Genomic DNA, 26,166 nt, shown 5'->3' with positions numbered 1-26,166 from the left:
TTTTTGATTACTGCAAGAGTCAGTGGCTTTCGTTGGGAGTCACTGCTGACTCTAATATATATTTTTTGATGTATTTTTTATATATATATTTTTTATAGAAATTTTTTTAATATTTTTAAATATTTCAAAAAAATAAAATAAATTTATAATATTATTAAAAAATATTTTCTTAATTATAAAATAAACAAATTATTAAAAAATACTTTCTTAATTACGAAATAAAATAAAAAAATAATTTTTTTTACTTCATAATTAAGGAAGTATTTTTTAATAATATTATAAAAAAAATTTTAAAAATATTTAAAATTATTAAAAAATTTATATAAAAATAACTGTAAAAAAAACACGTCAAAAAACACATGATAGAGCCAACGATGACTCCCAGCGGGAGCCACCAGCGATGGCTCTATCATTTTCCTTATTTGTTTTTAGGGAAGTCATGTCCAATTTGCCTTACGACTAGCCTTTTTGTTTGAAGTTTAAACCAGTTTCCATCCCAAGAAAAACCTACAAAGTTGCAGGAAATTTTTGGTACAAGATTTTTGGTGATAAAATATTTGCTAATGACTAAACTCAGAAGCCTTATGCTCTTCCTTATCTCATGTCTTTGCATAGAATATCCTTACTCTTCTTGTCAAGAATATTTACTTACTCTAAAGCAAGGCCAACAGATCAGGGTTGGGGAGCATCTACTTTCTGCAGCAGGTCTCTTCAAATTAGGGTTCTTCAAGCCTGGCTCTTCAAGTTACTATTACTTAGGAATATGGTACAGCAAACTACCACATCATCCAGAATCAGTCTGGGTGGCAAACCCGGATGATCCGATCACTGATTCATCTGGGGTTCTTACCTTGGACGACCAAGGATTGTTGAAGATCACACGAAATGGAGGGCAGACAATTGTGATAAATCCCAAACAGGCAGTCTCAAGTAATGTGACTGCCACCCTCTTGGATTCTGGGAACTTAGTGATAGAAGAGGTAGATTCTAATGGCATTGCAGGGCGAGTATTGTGGGAAAGCTTTAATTATCCAACCAATACACTACTTCCTGGAATGAAACTAGGCATGAACCCAATAAGTGGATATAGTTGGGCACTAAATTCATGGTTAAGTGACCAAATTCCAGCACCAGGAGCTTTCAGGCTCGGTGTGGACCCTGGTAGTGCCAATCAATTGATCATCTGGAAGCGAGAGGATATATACTGGACTAGTGGAGTCTGGAATAATGGGCGCTTTCAGAATATGGCCCCTGATTCAAGAACATATGAATTTAGCTTTGTGTCAAATGAGGATGAAAAGTACTTCTCGTATTCTGTTAAGGACAATTCTACTATTTCAAGGTGGGAGCTGAATTACTGGGGGCAGATCTTGCAGTTCACTTTAGCTTCGGATGGTACTACATGGCAAAACACAACTACCAATCCATGCAAATTCAATGTGAACCATCCAAATGCGGTTTGCATACAACAGAATCCCACAGAATGCAGGAACAGTTCTGAGTTGTTTGTGCCAGCAATAGGTTATTATAAAGAACAGCAATTAGTTTATTCTAACTCTAATTCCAGCTTGGCTCTCAGTGATTGTTACACTAGCTGCTGGAATAATTGCTCCTGCATTGCCTATGGAACTCATTTTGACAATGGGACTGGATGTGAATTTTGGAGTAAGGGAGCAAGTTTCATCCGGAATCCGAACTTCAATGCTGTTTACATCTTATCGCAAGGAAATAGTACAGGTACGTATGACTTTGCTACAACTTACCTTCAATTGCTACTGAATCTCACATTGTGCATCTTCTGCAATTTTCCTTCTCCAATCGTTTTATTCCATCGTTTTAGCCATTCTATCGTCTGATTTTGTCGAATGCTAAGTGGCCCTCTAAGAACCTGAGTGTCTAAATCTCATCAGTAACAGCAGTTGCAAAACCATGTGAACATCTAAATGTGAACCATGTAACAAACAACAGCATATAAACATGGTGCGCAATAAATGGTCTGGTCTTGCATGCGTTGAATGATATCAAATGGTAGAAATGCATAACGGGTTTGTGTAATGATTTCAAACACAGCCCAAAACAAGCTTATGACTGTCTTATCTGATATATAGATGTGTCTCGAGCACAAATTCCATCAGCAACTGGTCCAACAATCTTAGAGCTGATTTTTGTGATTGTGTATCAGAGGGTACACCTACAGGAGGAAAAGAGGAAGATTCAGGGAGAAGTATAAAGCATTTGTGGTGGATCGTTGTTATTGCACCTGCTCTAGCAATGCTATTTGTGGGTTACTTTTGCTACAAAAGAAGGATAAAGCAAAGCAATGGTAAGTACGAGGTAATTCGCGGTTGGCATATAATTTATCAGTTGCATGTATAGGTAACTCAAGTTTGTATATTTCTGTACTCATCAGTAGAAGGAGAAACAAGCCAAGACAAGGCATTAATCGAGTTAAGATCCCTGCCGCCCTTTAGACTCAAGGATAAGATCAAAAGAGGCACAGACAAGGGCCACAACTTTCAGTTATATAGTTTTTCTGAAATTTCGGCTTTAACAGAGAGCTTCTCATTGTCCAACAAGCTAGGAGAGGGTGGTTTTGGACCGGTTTACAAGGTCAGCTATTGAAATTATTGAATCAGGCTTGTCTCAGACAATTGTTCTCTAACATTGATAAAATTGATGTATAGGGTGTGTTACTAGATGGACAACATGTTGCGGTGAAAAGACTGGGAAGAAATTCAGGACAAGGGCTTGAGGAATTCATGAATGAGATTACACTAATAGCTCAACTTCAACATGTGAATCTCGTTACGCTCTTGGGTTGTTGCATTCACGAAGACGAGAAGATATTGATCTACGAATACATGCCTAATAAAAGCTTGGACTCCTTTATTTTCGGTTTGTTGATAAGTTTCTCTCATGCAAAATTGAAAATAACCCCCGAATTTTCATTTACTTGGAGTATGATCATCACAGTGACCACTGACCACCTCTGCATTTTACTTCATGACAGATCCCACCAAAAAGAAACTTTTGGATTGGAGAATGCGTACTGGCATTATTGAAGGGGTTGGACAAGGACTTCTTTATCTTCATAAGTATTCCAGATTGAAAATAATACACAGAGACTTAAAAGCAAGTAACATCTTACTTGGCAATGATATGAACCCTAAAATATCAGATTTTGGCATGGCTAGAATTTTTGGGGAGAATGAATCCAGAGCAAATACAAAGAGGGTTGTTGGGACATAGTGAGTAAAGATTTCATTTCGAATGCACGAATACACACAAACATGTCATTTTGTGAATTTGCAAATATCTGATTTTTAAAATTTGATTTCAATCTCTGAACTTTCTTTTTTCTAATACAGTGGCTATATGTCCCCCGAGTATGCCATGAATGGAATTTTCTCTGTCAAGTCTGACGTTTACAGTTTTGGGGTCCTATTGCTGGAGATTGTGAGTGGTAGGAAGAACACAGTCTTCTCCTCATCAGGCGTTCTCGCCCTTATAGAACAAGTTAGAATTTGAATAAACCTTATACCTATTCCAGTCACAATTGAATAATTTTCTTTTTAAATTATATCATAACTCACATTTTGCACAAATAATGAAAATAATTTCAGGCATGGGATTTGTGGAAGCAAGGTGATATTCTTGAGTTTATAGACCCATATCTGGACTCCTCATGTCCCAGAGCTGAAGTTTTCAGATACATCCATGTTGGTCTCCTATGTGTGCAGGAAAGTGCAGCAGATAGACCAACTATGTCAGATATCATCCCCATGTTCACTAATGAGGGGATGTTCCTACCTGAACCAAAACAACCCGCATATTCTATTGGCAGAAGTGAAGCAGGTTCAACATCATCTGATGGAAAGTTGGTCTTTAATTCGGTAAATTGTGTATCCATATCTGTAATGGAAGCAAGATAGAGATACTGTTAGTTTTCTTGCATCCTCCTGAAAAATTCGGGAACCTTAAAACTCTTTAGGCAGAAATTGCGTTACATGCAACCTAGTGATTTTTTCTATTCTCATTCTACACCCAAATGATAGTAATAAAAGCAATAATTACCTTTTCAATGGTTAAGAGCCAGGCCCTTCATTTTCTAAATCCCAGGCTTTTCATCAGACTGAATTTGTTTCACTAGATAACACTTTCCCTTTTTAGAAAAAGAATGAGGTATGAAAATGTCCATCTCTTGGTAATGATCTATAGGTAATTTAAACAACAAGTTATCTGCTACATGGACTAAACAACTTTGAGAGAGATAGAACATTGCAAGCTCCCTCACACGTATAGCAATTACTTGAAAGATTTACCAGAACAGAAATTGAAACCTGCCCTTCAAAATTTGCCTGCAAAAAGTCCCCAGTACGAGCTTTGCATAATCCTTTCATCCACCCTTTCATCCACTGGACACCATTTACATTCAAATAGGTAATTGAGCACATGCAATCCAAAGGCATTACATCTTTTAGTTATCTTATGAAAAACGATCCTAGCTTTCGAAGTTGTTGAGGGAAGCCAAAATGATGGTACCAAACGAGTAAAGATACAAGCAGAGTCCAAAACGAAAACAGTCAACCCAACTCCCATATCAGAAGCAATCATTCATTGAATCCAATCTCTTATGTCACTTTAAAGTTTTACCAAAACAGGAATCAAAACTACTTCACAACAACACTTGTGTGTGACTAAACTTCGATAACATCACTGAAGCAGCATTCTAACTAGATGACTATTACCTTATTATCCATCATGTATTTGCACTACATAAAGCATAAGGTAACATGAACTAGAAAAACAAAAACAAAATTTTGAAAGAGGTTAAAGGCCGTTGTCTTTGCCAGACGGAGCTCTACTGCTTCTCAGGCTGTTCTGGCTCTTCCTTTTCAGGATCTTCCTCCTCTTCCTCTTTCTTCTCATCCTCTTCTTCATCTTCTTCTGGAGGATCGTATGGCAACGGAGGTGGTAATGGTGTTTTCATAGGACTGAATTGGGGAAATATATCAGGTCTACGCCCTGGCTTTGGCCTATCCCACTCCTGCCATGCAGATCAAAGTACATGATTTATCAGATCTCCATCGACACAAAAATATTCATAGCGAATATAGACCAACTGCAACAAGTTTCTAAATAAGTTAAATGTATAGGAACTTTGCAATTCATCGCCAACATGACAATGCATTTCTTTTAATAGTAGACGTGATCGTTCATGTAGAACCAACATTCAATTGACATCACCACTGAGCAGAGTGATTGTTTGCAAATACAACCATCACGTAATCTCTCTCTTTAAAAGGTAGAGATGCACCAACTGTTAATGGATACAATGCAACATTAGAGTCATTCAAAAAATTTTACCGGATTGACTTAATTTCAAGCTCCAACATCAGCTAAGTCCTTTGAGTGGGGTACAATTCAAAGCTGATTTTCTAAAATTGCATAATCAAATACTTGTAAAAAAATTATGCATAATCATATGAAGTTTTGCCAACGTTTCTGACCATCAAGACATTTTACAGAAAATTAAAATTGCGGGTTATAGTTATGTGCAATAAAGCTCATAACCTTAACTTCCAATTGCTGCTTCTAAAGGATTCCACAGATTTCTGATGAAAGAATTTCACTTTTTAAATATATTTTGTCTGAGACATGTCAGGTGGAGTTTCAGCAGGGAATCATCTTTCAAAGTAACTTAACATCGAGTATTAACGAAGATTAAGTATAAAATAGAAGGAATTCATCAAATCAGACAGGGAGAGAGATATACGATGGGGAAATCGAGAGGATTGCGGCGAGTGAGTTTCTCTTCGTCGGGGGCCATACGGACCACCTGCAGCTTCTTCGCCCTCCCGCGGTTACTTGGAACGATGCGCAGAGAATGGAACGTTGGGACGGTAAGCAAAGAGCATCTACAGCGAAGGAGACGGCATGTGTGAGCCCTCACAGCAGCTGGAAACGAAGAAAAAGATGAAGAGGAAGATGGAGATGAAGATGATGATGGGGAGGGGATGGCTAGGGTTTTGGAGGAGGGAATTGAGAGACAAATGGAAGCCATATTCATTTTTTCTTCTCTATCTCTCAACGCCTGCCTTCTCACTCCGACTCCGGACCGGAGATACAAATACCCCAACCGCCTCTCTACTCTATTTATTTACGATTCTGACCCAAATCTTCACCCTTTTTTATTTTAGTTTCCTTTTTACAATTTTCTTTCCTTCACCTTACATTTTTTTTCTTTGGACCCTCTCCTTTCCCAGGCCAGACTCAGGCCTACTTTGAGTACTATTTTTAAAATATTTTACTATTATCTATATTTTTTATTTACATTTTACTATTATTTAATATTTTATTATTACTTTTTCATTATTTTTTTATTATTATATACAAAATACTTAAAAATACTTTACCACCCAAACGTAACTGACCTCAGCCACGGATGGCTGCATGGTGTCAATGGATAATTTTTTAGATTTCTTCTAGTCTTACGTGGCATATTTTTATTAACTTTTTTTTATTAAGAGTAATACTATACACCACACTCTCATTCTATTTTGATCATACTAAGTAATATGTGATACATTTATCACTATTAGATGATAAAAAAGTATGTAATAAATGATAATTTAATAGTGATAAATGTATCACATCATATTTAATGAGATAAAAATAAAATGACAGTATAATATATAAAATTTTCTTTTTATTAAACATTTAATATAAGAAAGTTGCTAATACAATTCATTAAATTCTGTTATTAAGTTTATCTCAATTTAAACTTTTGAAAAAATAAATAATATAAATACTATATGAGACCAGAGGCATTGGCTAATATTAAGATACATATTGCATATTAAAGCTTAAATTTAATTATTAATCAAACCAATTTCGGGTGGATTCAAATTAACCTGAATTCGAATCCTATTATTACGTGTCAAGTTCTTGTCGAATTTTGTCGATGGTGTAAAAAATTGCAGTCCTACTACATACAACCAGCGGTAGGGAACCACCGGGTAACCAAGTTGCCACGTCAACAGAAGTAAAAAAAATTAAAAAATTAAAAACTAAGAAGACGACACAAGAGAGAAATGCCCAAACCCATTTCTTGGAATGGTTTGGCCAGAAACATACTGCCAAGCCTTTGGAGCCCGAATGCATAGGTCAAAATTTTCAATTCCTCTCTTGCATTAATTTTTGGTTAATTTCAATTGTGGTTCAAGTTTTCGAGCCCTGCAAAAGCCATAGATTTAAAAAGGAAATAGAAATATATTTTTGATGGTGGGTTTTGGTTCGTACTCGAAATCCCAATATGGATATGGTGAAGTCTAAATGAATCTCTGTTTTCTTCTTTTCTTTTTATTGTTTTTTTTTTTTTCAATTTTGGTACATCTCAAGGTTCTCTACCCTTTGTGTTGGTTCGCATTGTCTGGGCCATAAATATTGGTCAATGGGAGTCATTTTTCTTGATGATATGATTGGAATGTGTTCATATTTTTCCTTTTCTGGAGTGATGGGGGAGGTAGTAATGATTCAGTTTTGCTTAATTAAGAACTTCTAAGCGTTTGTGTTGGTGAAGATCATTTCTAAAGTGGGCCTATTGGTTCAGATATTTTGAACTGGGATGTTATAATACCAATGTTGGGATCAGACAAAGACGCTCGACGCCACTCTTTGGTTTCGTTTTCATGAAGAAGAAGATGAAGACGAAGACACATTCCACGATGGCCACTCTATTTCGAAAACACAACAACGATGGCAGACCCAGATCAGGAAATAGATTCTTTTCTTAGTGTTTTTTGGAAAACTTCATATGGGCTTAAATTTGAGCAACGCGGATGGTTTACAGAGGTAGAAGGAGAAACATTTGTAGATGGTTTACTCAGAATGAGGCAGAAGAAGAAGGAAGAGAAAAATCAAAACGGTGTGTTTTGCCTTTTCATTAGATCCCGCCTACTACCTAAATGAAACACAGTCGTTTCATTTACTGACGTGGAGCCGACTGCGCGGTGTTTATATGGGGCGATTGTCTTTAACATTTTTCAAAAAATTGATGGCACAAAAATTTAGTTCTTTTCATAGCTGAAATAGTAATTTTTTTAGAAGGAATTTCTTAGAACCGGTCAGGCTAGTTTTAGTCAAATAACTGCCTCCCAATCACATAGAAACACCTAGGACTTCCACCACACTTATCCTAGACTAGCATTACATCAGAAATTCTCTATCTCTCTTCGCAATTTCCCTCTCTCCATTCTCTCCCCCACGGACTCAGACGATTTGGCTTCCATTCTCTCCCACGGAATCCTCTCAGCCACGACGACTTCGCTCACCGCCACGATGACCGCCCCTTTCTCCGTCGTCGCACGAGGAACTCGAGCCCCCCTCTCCACCACAATCCCCCTCCCTTTTAATTGATTTTCACACCGAAGCCACCCTCTCCGCCACTCTCCTCACTGCCAGCCCCTAATCGTGACCCTCCTAGTGCCGTCAACGATATTCTCTACCTAGTGCCACCATCGAAGTCTTTCTAGCATCAACCTAGTGCCATCGAGATTGCGGGTTTACGATGGGTTTCACTGTGATTTTGAGCTTATTTTCTATACTTGATGATTTGAGATTGCGGGTTTGATATGGGTTTCACTGTGATTTTGAATGGATTGTGGTTTGATTGTGGGTTGATTTTGGTTTGATTAGGTTTTGATGGAGAGGAGATGGAGATGATTGACGAAGATGGGGGAGATCGGCGATAGAGATGTGTGACGGTGGAGATGATGGGCAATGCCACGATGGAGATGCTTGGCAACGGCGGCAGGAGAAGATGAAAGGATTGAGAACGTGAGAGGTCTGGGGTCAATGAATAATCTAGTGTAATGCACTCCATTGATTTAATGTGAAATAAATGATGTGTCAAAATTTAATTGAGGACTGTTTATGTGTCAAAAGCAGACCGACCGCTCCAAAGCGATTCTCTTTTATATATATTTATATATATATATTATTAAAGTAAAAGTCTTCTTCATGTACCAAAAATAAAGGAAGCCATTAGGACCGAGCAAAATAGTTGGAACGAGCATCTTCATTGTTTTGGCAAAATTCATCTTTAAAATTTAGTCAATATCACATTTCTTTACATTTGTCTATTCTATTTAAATTTAATCTCTATATTGGATTATCCATTCACTCTCTATATAATAAGTTTTTTTTATTAATTTAATAATTTTTTTTTTTAATTTATTTTTATCACATTTTGTAGTTCTATCAATTAAATGTTAATAATAATTATATTATAATTAAATTAATATTAAAAAAATCATATTTACAAAAGTCATTTAATGCTAATAACAAAAAATATTTGATTAAACTCATCTAAATTTCTTAATTACAAACTCATCTAAATATTTTTGCTTGGAGTGAGAAATTAGTATTTTAATGTTTGATGAACCAATAATAGTCTTCTATCTTTGGCCAAGCACTGTGACTAAAATTCAAATTATTTTAGATATGCCCAACCTCTTTTCGACACAAATTATCCAAATTTTGACTATCATTTTCATTTGACCAAGCTAATAATGATGCTCTAATGAGTGCAACTTCTATAATCAAGAAGCACAAGAATTGTAGAAGTTGAGATTTCATGAGTTAAACAGGTTCCCAGCATAAAGGATGTAATTGCGTAGGCTATCCAAGTCCAATGAAAACCCTCAACCGGTTCAAGCCCCAACCCAAAAGAAATGAATCTTTCCTACAGAACAGGGCTTCTTATAATAATGTGTATCCCAGTAGCCATTTTCCATTTTATCCATAAAAATCCTCAAAGGCTGTTCACTACAGTTAACAACCGGCATGCATGTTGATGTTTCTCAAAATTCCATGCACGCATGATTCATGTCTGTGTCGTTGTTCATTGTTTTACAATCTTTGTAGATGATGATCCTGAAGAGTCTACGGATGGCGGGACGTTAGACGACAGACGGCGACTTGCTACTGGATTCTTTCATTGCCATCTTTATGACTTGCATTGTACCTTTACTAATTAGTGATCTATGGAGTTTTTTTTTTAGAATTTTTTTTAAATTTTTCTTTATGTCACCAATTTCCAATCTCTATATTGTATCTACGTTAGATTTATTTTATAATAAAAATTAATTTACACTATGATATATCATATTAAGCGATGTCAGCTTGTGAATTTATTTTTATAAAATTTGTCTGTGGATAAAATATTTATCATCCAAATTTTAGAAGAATGACCAATGATCTATTTTGCTATCACTTTGTATTTGGCTATCAAAGTCACAAACAATGAAAGCTCCCACCAGCAATACTCAATTCAAATTGAATTTTCCCACTCTTATCAAAGAAGGCAAGAAGCAAAGACTTGAAAAAAATAATTCTGACTCTTAAAAAAACCAATTATAATGAGTGAATCGCGACTGGTTTGCCAACATAAAGAACAGCACGTGGGCTCCACCCAAAAAATAAAACTCTTGAACAGAGCCTAAAGATCGTGCACACAACGCAGAGAGGCACACGCAGAGGCAGAGGCAGAGCGCAGAGCGCAGAGCCCGCGATCTACTCAAAGCGCGGGGCCACGGCACTCGGCGACGTGCGGGCCAACACCAACTCTCATGCTGCTCTGCCCCCACCCTCCTACGGGCCCTTTCCATGCTTTACCAAACACTGTATACATAATAAAGCTTGGACCATTTCGGTCAGACCTCAAAGCACCAATTTTCACGCGCGCTTGGACACACCCGCCTATCCATGAGCGTGGTTCAACGGATCCCGATTCAAACCATGCATATTTTTTAGTTCAAAAATGGGAGGAATCTTCAATTTTAAAAAAGAGCGGATGCTAATTTTATACATTTAACTCTCTTTTGAATTTTGATTGAGGGATGATTAAGGTGAGATTTAAATAGTGATTTGAAATGAGATAAAAGTTAAAAGTTGAATGAAATATTATTAAAATATTATTTTTTAATATTATTATTATTTTAAAATTTAAAAAAATTAAATTATAATTTAATAAAGTTGTAATAATTAGATGTATTGAGATCAACTCTAAACCTAAACAAGGCCTAAATCAATTTATTTTGATGCATGCAATGTAATTTGTACGATACTATCACATTAAACAAAATAAATATTAATGTGTATAGTTCTTATGCATTATGTTATCACATTAAACGAAACAAAAAAAAAAAAAAATTATATACTATACTCTGATCTCATGTGTATCTCTTTGTATTGATGTGGTACCATAATCATCTCATGTACAAATAATTTCTAGGGACTATTAGATTGGAAGATTTTCTTTTAAGTTACTTGAAATGCACTTGCAAGAAACCTTATGCCGAGGGCCTATGAACCTTTAGGATTAGTCTAGACTTTGTTCTTGGACACCAAATATACAATAAAAAAGGATTTTTTTAAGAAAAATTTCAATAAGAGTAATGCTACAAATTGCACTATTATCCTATTTTCGCCTAATTTTATAAAGTGAGATGTTTCATCCACAAAGTATCTCACGAAAAGTAAATTCACAAATTTATGTGGCTTAATGTAGTACATCAAATAGTAAAGTTTTTTTTATTGTAAGATAGATTTGACATATCAAAGCTATATTAGTTTGTGAGTTTAAATTTTTGTGAGGTTACTTTGGGGATGTAACACTTTTTTCTTTTGAGAAATATTTTACCCACAAATAAATTACACAAAGTTTAATCCACAAACTGATGTGGTTTGATATGACACATCAGATTATAAAAGTTATTTTTATTATAAAATAGATATAACGGATCTTATGAAACCACATCAGTTTATGAATTTCTACACGTGTTTGTAAACTAAATAGGACAATTTACGGTCTAAGGCAAGCTTATTGTGCATGGTTCCGAATTCCTTGCTCTACTAGTAAAGTCGAAATGAAAGTAAATGGTCACTGTTGCCCAAGAGAAAGTGGGGTCCAAGCCAGTGAAATGCAGAATTTCAGATCCACTACTTCTATGCATGGCTAGACCTACAATGAAGATTGAGGGAAGTAGAGCAAAATTTCCTTTTGGGGTATTCTGAAGGTGTAACCTGAGTAACAAAAAAATGGCCTGATACTTCAACTAGAGGAGCGACCTGTGGACTTTTGTTTCTATGACAACAGCTGCAACTATAAAGGGCGGGGTGGTAAGCTCTCTATCAAACTGCCAAGTGGTTGATCGGAATTTGATGTGCTGAGTTTGGTTGGTTGCCCAAAGGGTTACCTAATTCGATCAACTGCTACCTTGCTTGAGGAATAGTTTCACAAAAATGGAGACGAACTGAAATAACGTCCAATGTAGTTTTTGGAAATGCCCCTTGCTGCCTTTATGAAGATTTCATTTCTTTGCTTCTTTTGATTGTAATAGGACCGGACGGGCTATAATCTAGTTGTAAAGAAAGAAACCCGCTTGTATTGCTCTCCTACAACTTGGTTTTCACGGTTTAGCCCACTCTCATTTCGTTCACCATTATTACCTTTGCTATTTTTTCTCTTAGTTTTTGTTTAGCAAGCTGCTGTAAGTTTTGGGCTGGGATATTTGCGCCCATTCCTAACCAGTTTCGAAAAGGTTTGCTCGTGCTGGAGGGAGCATCCCCACTTTTGATGTTTCTTCTTTTCTGAGGAAAGTAGTAAGTAACCGCACAGCACTGAAAGAGTTCCCCCATATAAGTATAAGTGAAAAGATAGATGGGAATATAGAATCACATATTCCCACCTAGATAGTGAAAATGTTGATGTCAAGACGAAGGTTCACAATTTGTGGATGATTGAACCGCATTGTGAACTTGCTCACTTCACTCTAACAATTTTGTTGTTGCGAGTTCTTTCTGGCTCTTGTTTTGAAGTCTTACAGTGATCCCTGGTTCACTATAACTGTTTTAGTACTTTGTTTCAAAGGTTCTTACCTTTTTGCTAAGGATTACTTTTTTCCCATCCATAAGAGTCCACAATGAGCATCCTTTATTCTATCGAGTGAGATGGCTCCATGTGCTCTAATTCATCATTTAGATCCCAATCAAAATAAAGAAGCACTACCAAAGTGTTTCAAAGAAGGATGATCCTGACATAGGTCTGCTTTTGGCCTAGATCAACTTAAGTTAAATAGAGTCTCTATCTACCTACTTCTATTTAAAAAATAAAAAATAAAACTTGATACACCTTAAAGTTCATTAGATAGGACGAAAAAAGAATTTTTTTTTAGGTCCTAATATTCATTATGCGTAGCATTGAATAGATAGGGTATTCACCTTATCAATATCTCAAATCAATGGTGGGTTCTATTTATTTGGCACCTAACCAACCCTTGGCTGAAAGATAGAATCAATGAAATGGAAAGGGGCCCTTCTATTCTTTTCTTAATGAGCCTCAAGCTCATCACCCGGCTACCGCTGCTCCGGAAGCTATCCGCTAAGTCGTATTGTTGTTGAGCATAAAGCTAGTGCCCACTTGGCAAGAACAGCCGCACAGTCTCTCTCGAAGGCCTAAAAAATTCCTTTCTTTGAGCTGATTCAAATTTCTTCTTTGGCTACTTCCACACTGGGTGTTTCTAGTAGAGTAGTTACGGGCTTAGCTAAATCAAAAGCGAGTACTATGCGTTATTTGGTGGGAAATACCTCACTTGAACCATGATCAAATGATGTGCCCTCACTAGCTTATTCGTAATGAATATTAATATGATGGTGTTTGCAATTGAAACAACTAAAGCCTCACCAGCTTCATCTTATTGTTTATAACCCTCTGCCCTTGCTTCAGAAAGATTGCAGCCAGAGAGTAAGGGCAGGTTTGGTAACCAAAACAAAACATAAAATTCTCATCTCATCTCATTTCATCATTACACCTTTTTCAAATCTCAACACACATTTTTCAAATCCCAAAATAATAATAATATTAAAACATAATATTTTAAACTTCAAAACAAAACACAAAATTCTCATCTCACCTCCCAAACCTGCCCTAAGAAAACTAAAGCGCTAACGAACAAGCAACGACGTGACAGCCGTTGTTTTCTTGTTGCAATGGCTTTCTAAAGCTCAAGCCCTTGCTTGGGGGCTTTAGCCTAAATGAATCCATTGTCTCAGAGTCTATAATGCAGTGGGAACGTCAGCCAGTAACCAAATGACGCAAAAAAATCATGTAGGGAATCATGTTTTCTAACTTGTTAAACTGATGAGAATTGATAAAAGTTGGAACACTATTTTTGAACATCTTCACTGAAAGAGGATGGCAAAATCAGACTCACCTACAACATAAAGAGGTAGTAATCGACCTCTATCGAGAGCATATAACAAAATGGCTTGGTTTCCCTCAACAAAATGGCTTCGTACAAATTAGGGGCTTCTAAAATTCATCAAATCCAAAAAAAACCATATGTAGATGCCAACAACAAAATTAAGACCTACTAAAAATACTAAGAAGGACACTATAACAGAAATTTATTTAGAAGCAATAAGCCAAAACTGTGTCCACAGTCCACAAACTATATATATATATAGAGAGAGAGACCAAATTAGACCAAACCATATATTCATTAATGGCTTTCAAGACACATACCATATATATATACAGACCAAATCAGTATCATTTTATATGCAAGTCCACTTGGACTTTATTCACATGTTCATTAATGACTTTATTCACATGCAAGTCCACGAGTTTGGTATTGGAGTTCCATTATCCTTTACATGCATTCCAAAACATCTTTTCACAAAATGTTGACTCGAGATAATGAATTATTATAAATAGAATACCTTTCACACAAAACTCTCACCATTGCTTGAGGTATTTAGTAAAATTGTTCAGACAAGGGAGGCTCTAGTGGTGCTTTCACTAGTGGCTGGAACAAGGAAACCGTATCAACGAATGAAGCTGGTGGAAGTAGAGGAAACAATTGGGGATCAACAGATGCTTCTGGTGGGCACCAGTGGGGCAAATTGACCATAACCACAGAAATTAAATAAACTAATCAACAAGGGGAATTGTATGGGTACTACGGAAATTAAAGAAACTAATCAACAAATTGACCATAACCAATATGAGAAATACGAGTAAGAAATCAACTTTAATTTCTGGTGTATCGGTACTACTTTCTGGTGTACACGAGAAGGTTCTAAGTGAATTGTATGGAAGGTTCTAGTTTACCAATACCCAAAGACACCAACTTTGCACCAACAATCACAACCCATAAACCCAATATCTCAAAAATCAATCAAAATTCACACCAATATGAGCATGAATGCAGACATGGGTCAACTGAAATTGTACAAACAAACATACAAATGGTTAGGTTAGGATACTTGGAGATAGATGAGAAATACAAGAAAGAAAAAAAGAGAAAGTGAACCGAAGATAAATGGAGAGAGAGAGAGAGAGAGAGAGAAGCATTCAAAATACCGAATCGCTGGAGTTGTACGATGGGTTGAAGAAGACACAGGTACTGCTGGGAGCTTTCGAAAAATTGTATGGAAAGAATGAGGGAAACGTTCGGGATTAAGAAAGAGAAAAGAACGAGGGAAAGAGAAAGGGAGGTAGATGGAATAATAAAATATATTTATCCAGTATGAATAGTAACTCGCCAAGTTTGGAGAGCATCTAAGAATTACTATAGATGAAGTCTTAAATTTTGGACAATTGGCTAGTCCAATGTGGAGACTTTTTCTCACATCTAGCTAAAGTTTGAACTTGCATTGGCATTTGGCTAGTCCATTGCCAATGCTCTTACAGGCTTGACTGGAACTCATAGCTTGTTGGTTTATTAGATCAGATCGTTACCCCAATAAGCTCCCTCTCAAGGAAGTGAGCCACTCATTTGAGCCAGCAGATTCTAATTTTGTTGTGCCGGTGTGCAAGCACACTTAGAATGTGATGTGAAAGCTTTGGTCTGCCTATCATTGTCCATTAAGGGCTAACTTTGCTAAGCAAGAGGGCCACTATTGAGATTATTCAACTACTAACGCATGACAGGGGACTACTTTACTTTTTCCACTACTGATATTGACTAACTTGTTGAAAGGATAACAACGGGAGAAAGAAAAAAAAAAGAAAAAGAAGGGTTAGGTTCTGTTCGTTTGTGTAAGCATCTCATTAGGACCGTTGGTAGATTCGTCTGCTCATTCAGCGCATGATTTTTATCCAATTGCTTCTTCTGATAAGTCCTATGAAATGAATTCGACTGGAGATAGGAATTCAGATTCGTTACTTGGCTTGGGGTTGATGAGGATGATGCTTCAGGGAATAAACTTGATATGTTAGTTCGGTTGATGCTTCAGGGAATAATTCCTCTTCAGACAATTCAAATTGAGATGATACGCCTAAATGCATTCGTAATCTTATCTTATATATGATAGACCACCAAGGGAATCCCAGATAAGATGGTTTGTACTTGTTTTTCTGCTTTCTTGCCTTATTATTATGGGAGTGCAATGTAGACTAGATATTATTAAGTATTGGTGAAAACTTTAACCTTACATCAGTGCCTAGGGCCTATTGAAGCGTTGTAGATCCTAGCAGTCTCAATAATGAAGGCCTAAGTGATGCTCATTAGTCGGGACAACGTTAAAGAACAAACAGATAAGTGGTTCAATATAGTTTCTTGTATATATATGAAAAAGATAATGTAAACTATATACCATATTTTGATGTATGAGTGATGAAGGAAAAAAGAGATAGCATTCTGACTGGCTATCGATGAGGGGAAAACTCACCCAATGTATGGTCCTAATTGTAATATGCCACCTACACACTAACTTAGCTACATTAGCTAGAAAGTAGAGTTGGCATTAGCATTTTCTTTCGGAGGGAAGTGAAAGGTATTGGGACACAGAGGGAATAGAACCTTCTCGTCGACTCATAGCTCCCAGACTCCCTCCCATTCATTCCCTTAAAAAAATGGGTAAAGGTGACGTGCAAACTTTATAATATATTCGAATAGAATAAAGAAGTGGGCTATAGAAGAAAAGAGTGATTGTATCCTTTGTGGCAATAAGAAGAAGTTGTTGATGTAGTTGCTTGTAGTTTTCTAGAGCAGACGATAATTATTGTCTTCTCTTTTCTTTTCTTTTATTCGGCAAACTCAACACCAATTTCAATTGAAAAAAATAGAGCCTAGTTGTGATCAGAGCCCTGGTTCCCCAACTTCTTTGGGGGGTGAAGTGCTCGACTAACTACATCTACATCCAGGCGATACTTTTTCTATTATCACTACATGGACTCGGGGACTGTATTCAGTACCAAGGTGATGATATTTTCTGGATTCTATTTGTCTTTAGTGGGGTCAAATACCCAACAAAGACACATTTGACTTATAATCAAGCTTGTTTTTGAGAGGGCTCAAGTCATGAACAAAGCAAACACAGCAAAAAATACGAAGAGAAATAGGAAAGATAGGGGTGAGTCAGGTTTCAATAGTGAGATGTGAAAACAACCAATCCCATTCCAACTTCGATATGTGGAATCGTCTTACGCTTGGCACCTCGATGTCGACTCATCACATCCTGAGGTTGAACTTTCACTCTTACAACTTTGCAAAGTGTTTAATGATGCGTTTGTAATCTCCTGTGTGTTCCAAAAAAGAATGGGTATCAACGTCTAAGCCCACTGTAAACATATGATAAGCCCAAACAAGAAATCCAAGAACACCTATATTGATCATGGCAGGGCTCATGAACCCTCTCTTTCATTCATTAATAGAGCTCGAGTCCGTTATGTTTAAGATCTTTTATGATTTTGTTCAATTCTTTCACTTCTTTAATGTGTCTGACTTGAACTATCTTGGACCTCAAAGACTAGTGTCGGGTCATTCTTTACAAAAGGGTATCACACTACAACAGTCGCCATGCCTAGCCTTCGCCTCTTTAGTGGTCAAGTTGAAGTGTTTAACGATTTTTCGGCCTACCACCTTTATACTTTTGTGTAATCCTTTTATGTTTGTAACTGTTCTATTTTCTTTTATAAATGTGACACTTTCTATTATTCTTAGACGATCTCTTATGTTTTAAAAGAAAGATTTTAAAGATTGATGAATAACGTCAGCTCATAATAGTGATATAACAATGGTGAGGATGTTTGGAGAATGCAATAAGATGAGAATTATATGAATAATAGTAAAATAATTTATAAATAATAGTAAAATGGTTTGAGTTAAGATGATTTATTGGATTTTGGAAAATGAGAGAGAAAAATTTGAATAAAAATATTATAAAGTTATAATATTGTTATAATATAATTTTTTAATATAATTTTTGTTTTAAATTTTTAAAAAAATTGTATTGTTTTTTATGTTTTGTTTTGAAGTTTGAGAAAATTATAATGATTAGATGAAAAAGTCGAAGATTTGAAATTAAAAAATATTTATATTTAAGTGATATTTAAGAAATAAATTATTAAAAATTTTGAAATAAAATAAAATGATTTGTGTTTCCAAGAAGTACACAATGGCATGATAAGTAAAGTTTTCCCAATGGACAAGACTCGAGTCTCGCCACGTTAGTATGAAAAAATCTACACAACTTCTTACTATTTATATAATTTTTATATATCAAATTTTTTAAAATTATTATTATTATTTATTAAATATTTAATATATGAATAATGAATAGAAAAATTAAATTAATTTAAAAAGAATAAATTTAAAAAAAAAATTAAAAAATATAATTTATAAAAATTTGAAAAGTTATGGAGCATTACTATGTTAGTATTCCATCCAACAGACGTGAAAAAATATCTACCAAGGAAACACAGGAATCTATCGTACAAAATTTAATTAACTGTTTAATAATTTTTTAAATCCAATGAACATTAATATCAAACTACCTCAGTAAGATATGATATAAAAGCCGTTAAAAGCCGTGGAAAATCCCTCTAGACCCCGCCACTGGCTCCTCGAAAGGTCTTCCTCCTGCCCCCATTAACGAGTGGGAGACACGCGCCGGTACCTTTCCTGCTACGTGTACACGAACATACGCGCCTTGAGAATTGCCCCCTCCACTTCCCCCCGTCCCCGGTCTTTCTTTTCAAAGTTTCAAAATCATTTCCTCTCTCTCTCTCTCTCTCTCACTGCTTTTCCTGCTCTTTCTCTCTCTGGTACCTTTCATTTAGACGATATATCCTCCAACCAATACCTCCCTCAGGGGCTCACACACCCAGCTTCTCATACATTTTGTTCCCAGCACTCAATAAAATCTTCAAGCTAAATCTGCAGAAAAGACAACAACTTTTCTTTTATCTTCAGTGCTTGGCCGGCGGTGTTGTGATTTTGTTGAAGCAAAAACCCATCGGTTAGATCGTAGTAGAAAGAGTTCTGTTGAGGAAGATGAACGTAGTGGGGAGACAGATGTCCCGATCTAGTTCGTCGTCGCACCACCAGCGTCAGTACTCCGACCACTTCATCGAGACGGCGTCTTCTAATAAGTGGCTTCAATCGTCGAGTCTCTCTCAGGTGCTCCATTTTATTTCCTTTTTTGAAAACTTACTGATCCTCATAGCACCTGCGATTGCGGCGCTTATGTTTTCCATAAAAACGAGTCATTTCTTGTGCAGGACTTTGGTTTCTATGGCGGAGCTCAGGGCTCGAGAATGAGCAGGAGCCTCGTGGCGGACCCTTCGACTCCTACCGGATCGCGGTCCTCGAGCTTGAGAAAGAATGGCGACGATCAAGTCTCCGCCAGTGAGTTCAGCCCCGGCTTGCTCGATCTCCATTCCTTGGACACAGAGCTATTACCAGAGGTTAGTTTTACCTTTCATCTTCTGATCAGAATTTCTCAACTTTTTGTTTCTTCACTCAAAATGTACGCGATAAGATGCAGGATTTGACTTCTCCCCCTTTGTTATGCAAGATACTGTAGAAAAGATGATTATTGGAATATAGAAATAAAAAAGAGAAGCCGTTGTAATCAATGTACAAAATAAAAGAAAACAAACGTAATTAAAGTATTGCATGTTTGGACATCACATGAATCTGATGTTTAATTCGGCGCGTATTCGCCCATTTGATGGAGTTTGAATGGCTACATCGTAGCCACTTATGATGGTGTTTATAATGTGTTTAAACCGCTTCAAATGAAATGACAACTTTAGTTGGAAATGACGGTGAGGTTTAAATTTTAGATTTTCTTGAGATGAAAAAACATTTGAAATTCTCACCTTATCATTTGAGGCGTGAATGAATTTGCTGTGATGGGCAATTCAATTCCACAGGTTGAATTTGGTACCTTCTAGTCTTTGTGAAACGCTTTTTGAGCTTTAATAGTTTCTGTCATCCAAGGTGTTTTTCAAAGATTAAATTGTCTGCCTGATTCAACAGCTTTTAATGACTTCGTTTTAGTCGTTGGTAAATTTGTACCTATCAAAAACTTGTTGGTAGATTTGTGATAACTTATGTACGCATGTATAAGTAACTGGTGTTCTTGTGCAACCAACTGTTAGATGCAGGTTCCAAGTATATATGATGGATCGCAACTTCATCAAACTCTTCACGGTAAGAGTTTTGATGACTCTGACCCATTTGCTCATATCGCCAAGCTGACAAACAGATCCCGTGGACTGCCTGAGAATAATCTACTCAAAAGTTTCTCAGCAGATAAAGAAAGGGCCAATAATGTTGCCAAGATCAAAGTTGTGGTATGTCTCTTAGATACCGTTTCAATGCTTCTCCTAGTCTTTACTGTATGGCAAATGGGGAATTTTGAGCCCTTTAACAAATTGCATTGCCAACTAGATCAGTCAAGCACAGGTGGTTGTCGGCTGTGGATGTTGTAAAGCGACCTCAAAATGAAGCTATATGGCATGACAAATGCATAGACGTGCACCATACGTTTTTGCTGTGTTACCACCTATTATCTTCTGATAATTGGTGGTTTTTGCTACAGGTGCGCAAGAGGCCACTGAATAAAAAGGAAATAGCAAAGAAAGAGGAAGATATTATTAGTATAGAGCTGAATTCCAATTCTTTGACCGTTCATGAAACAAAACTCAAGGTGGGAACTTGCTGGTTCATTTTATTCATTGCCATTTGTATGACGTCAATATCTAGATGTGTTTTCTCCTCCACCCCCCTCTTCCCCAATCCTCTTTGGGAATATGCTGATGTTTGCCTGATTGTAATGAACTTATTTTAACGAAAATCACAGTAGTTTTGAGTAGATCTGACATTGTAATTGTTTCATATCTTAATTGGTGATAGATACCCACCCATGGGTAGCCCAAGTGGTAAGGGTGAACTTGTGTGCATGAGCCCCATGCCACAGGTTCGATTCCCCTTGGATCAAACTATGATTTAAGTGGGAGGCCATGGCAGTGGGTTGCTATGCTAGTCTCCCTAGGGGTTTAGGTTCCATGGGTGAGTCCTAAGGGCTCTGCCGTGGGGTGGTTTCCCCATCATAGAAAAAAAAAAAAAAAAACTGATGTGAGATAGTCAAACTAATATCTGCATGTACAAGAACATGACTTTGCCTTCCTATAACCCTATCCGAAATTGGAATTGAAGAGTGGAACTGGAGAGCCTTGAATTGCTAATTAGAAAGATATGACTGTAATAGTTCTGTATGTAGATCATGGCTGTATATTGCCGTTGGATTTCTTGGTTATACTTTGAACCTTCTGTTACAATGTTTAGTTTTGGAAGCATGAAGTTACTTATAAAAAAAAAGTTTTGTGAAGCATGAAGTTACTTATAAAAAAAAAGTTTTGGAAGCATGAAGTTTTACTCCAATGAAGCAACATTATCCATTTTACCTTTATATTATTAAATTGGAATTAGATAATGTAGGCCATTAAGCTAAAGTTATTAAGTGAAAAATGATATATCTAATCAAGTTATTAATTCTCATTTAAAGGTAGCGGTTTTTTAGGTTCTCATAAGTTTGGTTTTTTCAATTAGCAAAGAAAACTGAATTCCAAAGAAAGTTAAAGAGTCAATAAGTTGTGATTCTTGATAGCTAGAGTTACTTTGGCATGCTGTTCAAAGAGTTTTTGGTCTCTTTCTCCCCTTGAGCAAAGTTTGTGAGGGTTTTTTTTTTTTTTTTTTTTTATCACTAATATAGAAACAAAGGAGAGTGAGGGGAGAGAAGATCGAGTAATTCAACCAAAGTTTGGAGATCAAGTTCCATTTATAATGGTTGAAGGTATGCTAACTTACGTATAGTATTTTTCATCTAATCAATTAACTTTTCCTACGAATTGCGCAGGTTTACGACTAATTTTAATGCATGTGCTGTGTCTTTGAACTGAAATGCTATGTATGATGAATGGGCTGTGATCTAGGGCTTGATTTCTTCCAAAATCTAATTCACCACCTTCTGCAGGTTGACTTAACAGAATATGTGGAGAAGCATGAATTTGTTTTTGATGCCGTGCTGAATGAAGATGTGCCAAATGATGAAGTGAGTATATGGAAAGACTTGGTTTATCTTATGTTCATCAGTAAGCTGGCTTTATTATATCTCATACTTCGTTACTGTAGGTGTACTCTGAGACCGTGGAGCCCATAGTCCCACTGATTTTCCACAAAACTAAAGCAACTTGCTTTGCATATGGGCAGACAGGCAAGTGGTTTAGGTCTTCTCAATTGAGAAAAGTATAGGGAGAATTGTATCTGGGAGTTCTAATATTAGTTGTGAGAATGGTTGATCTCTTTTGTTCAGCTTAAGTTTATCATATTTGCTCTTTCAGGGAGTGGAAAGACTTACACAATGCAACCACTTCCCCTTGAAGCATCCCAAGATATTTTAAGATTAATGCATCATACATACCGGAACCAAGGGTTTCAATTATTTGTCAGCTTTTTTGAGATATATGGTGGGAAACTTTTTGATCTCCTCAATGATCGGAAGTAAGTTTTTCATCCTGTCGGATATAAAAGACACATCAGGTTTCCAGGTTTGTTTCCTGAATCAATCCTACTTTTGCAGAAAGCTTTGCATGAGGGAGGATGGGAAACAGCAGGTTTGCATTGTGGGCTTGCAAGAATACAGGGTATCAAATGTTGAGACAATCAAGGAGCTTATTGAGAAAGGAAATGCTACCAGAAGTACCGGTACAACTGGTGCAAACGAGGAATCCTCCCGATCACATGCTATTCTTCAGCTCTGTATCAAGAGATCAGCTGATGGGAGTGAATCAAAGCCTGCCCGACTAGTAGGCAAGCTATCCTTTATAGATCTTGCTGGAAGTGAACGTGGTGCAGATACAACTGATAATGACAAGCAAACAAGGTAGGGATATGCTTTCTTGAAATCTGAGTATTCATTTGATATGATACTCCAGTGAAGTAAAACTATGCATTTTCAAAAAGTTAACAGGTAGGCAATATTCCCTGCCAGAAACTGGACCAAGTTACAAACACTTGTTTTTGTTACATCTATTTTATGGCCTGTCTGTAACTCACACTTTTACAAATGTCTGTAGTTACGGTGTGTCTAAACTTGTAATCATTTTTCTCATTTTAAATTTTTGTTAGAATGGAAGGTGCTGAAATCAATAAAAGCTTACTCGCTTTGAAAGAATGTATTAGAGCTCTTGACAACGACCAGGGTCACATTCCTTTCAGAGGGAGTAAATTAACTGAAGTTCTTAGGGATTCATTTGTTGGAGACTCCCGCACTGTTATGATATCGTGCATTTCACCTAGCTCGGGATCATGTGAACATACTCTCAACACACTAAGATATGCTGACAGGTATATTTTGTTGTCCAAAAAAGTTGGTGGATAATTGGATCTTTTTTTCTTATATCTTCTGATGGATATGTATCTTCCAGAGTGAAGAGTCTATCGAAAGGGAACAGCTCCAGGAGGGATCCCTTGTCTTCAACGTCAAACCTGAGAGAATCAACTGCATTGCCCCCGTCTTCAGCGTTACCCGCTGAATCAATTTTTGAGGATAACATAACTTCTGTTGCAAACGACAAGAACAGGTTTGGCTGGCCAAAACAGATTGAAACCGAACCCTCCCCACCATTTAATGTGGATCGTGTTCCTAGTGGGAGGATAGAGGGAAGTTTGCCTGCATCTGTGTATTCAGATTATTACAAAGGTCAGAGAGGTGGTCAAAGTGACATTGCTGAAGATGATTTTGATTACTCTGAGCAGACTTATGAACAAGAGAAGCCATCACGAATGAATAATAAGAAGCTAGAGGCCTACCAAAGGTCAGTTTTGGATGATAAGAGGAAGATTGACACTCAGGTGAAATGGAGGGACATGGCAGACTTTGAAGCCAATAATTCTCATGCTGATGATGATCTTACTGCCCTGCTAAAGGTAACCACATTCTTGGTATCAGATACTGATTTGCATTTCACTCATTTTTTGTTTGAGCGTTTGCATTTCACTCATTAAATTGCTAAGTAAAATCTCAACATGCTTGATAGCAGGAAGAGGAAGATCTTGTTACTGCTCACCGGAGACAGGTGGAAGAGACAATAGACATTGTTAGGGAGGTAATTAACAGTTTCTTTTTGGCTCAATTCTTCTTGTTTGCCATGCTTGGACTTTGTATGACTGGAGTATTTTATGCAGGAGATGGATCTGCTGGTTGAAGCGGATCAGCCAGGCAATCAACTGGATGATTATATCTCCAAATTAAATGCCATTCTTTCACAGAAGGCTGCAGGAATACTTCAACTACAGACCCAGTTGGCTCAATTTCAGAGGCGTCTGAACGAGTACCATGTGTTGGTTTCTTCTAGTAATTGATCTCATTCATGGGAGAGTGCCGATGAAAACCATTGTTTGATATGCTGTGGATTTTGTTGAGCTCTCGTTTGAATTGCTCAATTTCCTCGTTGGCGGTTTGGTTTTCACTATATGGAGCCAGTTTTTTTTTTTTTTTTAGCCTTCATTGTCACTATCGCGACTTGGAACAAGTTATAGCAAACGAAACATGATACATATTATTACATATATCTGCTCACTCCCACTTTTTTTCTTCTTTTTTTTTTCAAAAGCTCTGCGGCTGTAATTTATTAGTGGTGGAAACACCCTGCTTGGGTTGTTAAGCTTGTTAATATAGAGCTTGCAAAATCTTCAATGACATTTTCTTTGCTGAGCGGCTTGTGTAATGGACCATGCTTGAAATGGAACTGATGAATTCAATTTGCTCTGTTTCAGAACATTTCCATTTTTCCATATAAATTTATTTTAATTTTATTGCTGCATTTTATGTTACTTGCTACTTGGTATTCTCAAGGTTCCCTTCTAGTTTGATATCTTATTGCTCTAATACTAATTTTTATCACTGAAATGAGAAAAACAGAGACAATTACATGGTGGTGAAAATCAACACATTGACAATGACACAAGCCACATCCAAAGTTTTGAAGCTAAGAGCATTGAAAGGTGCAAAACTAGAGCTGCTCTTAACTTAAATCTTGCTTCTTTTCCCCTCCCACCCCTCATCCCTCTTTCCCTGCTCCCCCCAAGTCTTGTCTCTTCTATTCTGGGACAGGAAGCAGCTCATCCTCCACCCTCTCCCCTTACTCTTCCACCCTTTACTTTTTCTATTTTCCACTTAATCCAGGAGCCTTTTTTTTTTTTTGTCACTCATCTTCACTGAGTTTCCTCCAATTTACTCACCTCTTCCCAGAGTTTCTCATCCGTCGACAGCTAGGGGAGGAGTCACCCTTCTCTTTTCCTTCTTGACGTTCAGCACTCCCGAATACTATGGTTTTCTTCTAGATTTTGTTTGTTTGTTTTGTTTTTAAGATTTTCTCATATTCAGCCGGATTTTACACGCTAGCTAAGCCGTCTTCCCTTAGCATTGCTTCACGCAAGTCTACTCTCTACTTAAACCCATTCTTATTCACATCACTCTCATTGTTGACAGAACTTCTTCTAGTAACATCCAAAAGTCCTAGATTAAAGCAAAATGAACAAGTATTTCCCTTCTTTTTATAACTGGATCTCATCCCCATTTTTTTTATGACATCAGTGTTTGTCAAGGGGGGGAAAACACCTCCTTTTGTGCAAACCTCGGTGACAATGCCTGTCTTTAAAGTTGTCAAATTATGATGCTAAAGTGGTCGATGATGTCACTCCTTAACAAGATCGTAGAAACATTAATGGCTAAAACAATATCAACGTCCAACTAACATTTGATTCCTCTTAATCCTGGGAGGCTCCCTTTTAGAAAGAGAAACTC

At 36.8% G+C, this 26,166-nt stretch overlaps 3 protein-coding genes across 5 annotated transcripts; 2 read left to right on the top strand and 1 right to left on the bottom strand.

The window, feature by feature from the left end:
• The first annotated feature begins 563 nt into the window (after positions 1–563).
• LOC108979384 (G-type lectin S-receptor-like serine/threonine-protein kinase CES101) lies at positions 564–4,801 on the top strand. Of its 2 annotated transcripts, none has more exons than XM_018950059.2 (7): positions 564–1,737; positions 2,183–2,323; positions 2,414–2,610; positions 2,685–2,895; positions 3,011–3,248; positions 3,369–3,516; positions 3,624–4,801. In XM_018950059.2, exons 1-7 carry the CDS (start codon positions 564–566, stop codon positions 3,930–3,932), a joined length of 2,418 nt encoding a protein of 805 aa, XP_018805604.1. In that variant the 3' UTR covers positions 3,933–4,801. The 2 variants fall into 2 exon arrangements, with proteins under 2 accessions (XP_018805604.1, XP_018805603.1); XM_018950058.2 differs by having other exon boundaries at positions 2,411–2,610.
• On the bottom strand, positions 4,577–6,183 carry LOC108979385. The gene is made up of 2 exons (XM_018950061.2): positions 5,777–6,183; positions 4,577–5,047 (listed from the first exon to the last, which is right to left on the bottom strand). Exons 1-2 carry the CDS (start codon positions 6,068–6,070, stop codon positions 4,862–4,864), a joined length of 480 nt encoding a protein of 159 aa, XP_018805606.1. The 5' UTR covers positions 6,071–6,183; the 3' UTR covers positions 4,577–4,861.
• Positions 6,184–19,046: 12,863 nt separating this feature from the next.
• On the top strand, positions 19,047–25,140 carry LOC108979388 (kinesin-like protein KIN-13B). 2 transcript variants are annotated; one of them, XM_018950067.2, is made up of 12 exons: positions 19,047–19,469; positions 19,571–19,756; positions 20,462–20,650; positions 20,899–21,006; positions 22,333–22,410; positions 22,491–22,572; positions 22,700–22,859; positions 22,939–23,241; positions 23,487–23,705; positions 23,786–24,287; positions 24,401–24,466; positions 24,546–25,140. In XM_018950067.2, the coding sequence occupies exons 1-12, from the start codon at positions 19,344–19,346 to the stop codon at positions 24,720–24,722; spliced, it is 2,196 nt and encodes a 731-aa protein (XP_018805612.1). In that variant the 5' UTR covers positions 19,047–19,343; the 3' UTR covers positions 24,723–25,140. The 2 variants fall into 2 exon arrangements, with proteins under 2 accessions (XP_018805612.1, XP_018805611.1); XM_018950066.2 differs by having other exon boundaries at positions 19,064–19,469; positions 20,456–20,650.
• Positions 25,141–26,166: the final 1,026 nt, after the last annotated feature.

This window comes from Juglans regia, chromosome 1 (assembly GCF_001411555.2).
Source record: "Juglans regia cultivar Chandler chromosome 1, Walnut 2.0, whole genome shotgun sequence".
Classification (NCBI taxonomy): domain Eukaryota; kingdom Viridiplantae; phylum Streptophyta; class Magnoliopsida; order Fagales; family Juglandaceae; genus Juglans; species Juglans regia.
The sequence above is the reverse complement of the archived record's forward strand: the minus strand, read 5'-3'. Positions and strand labels throughout refer to the sequence as shown.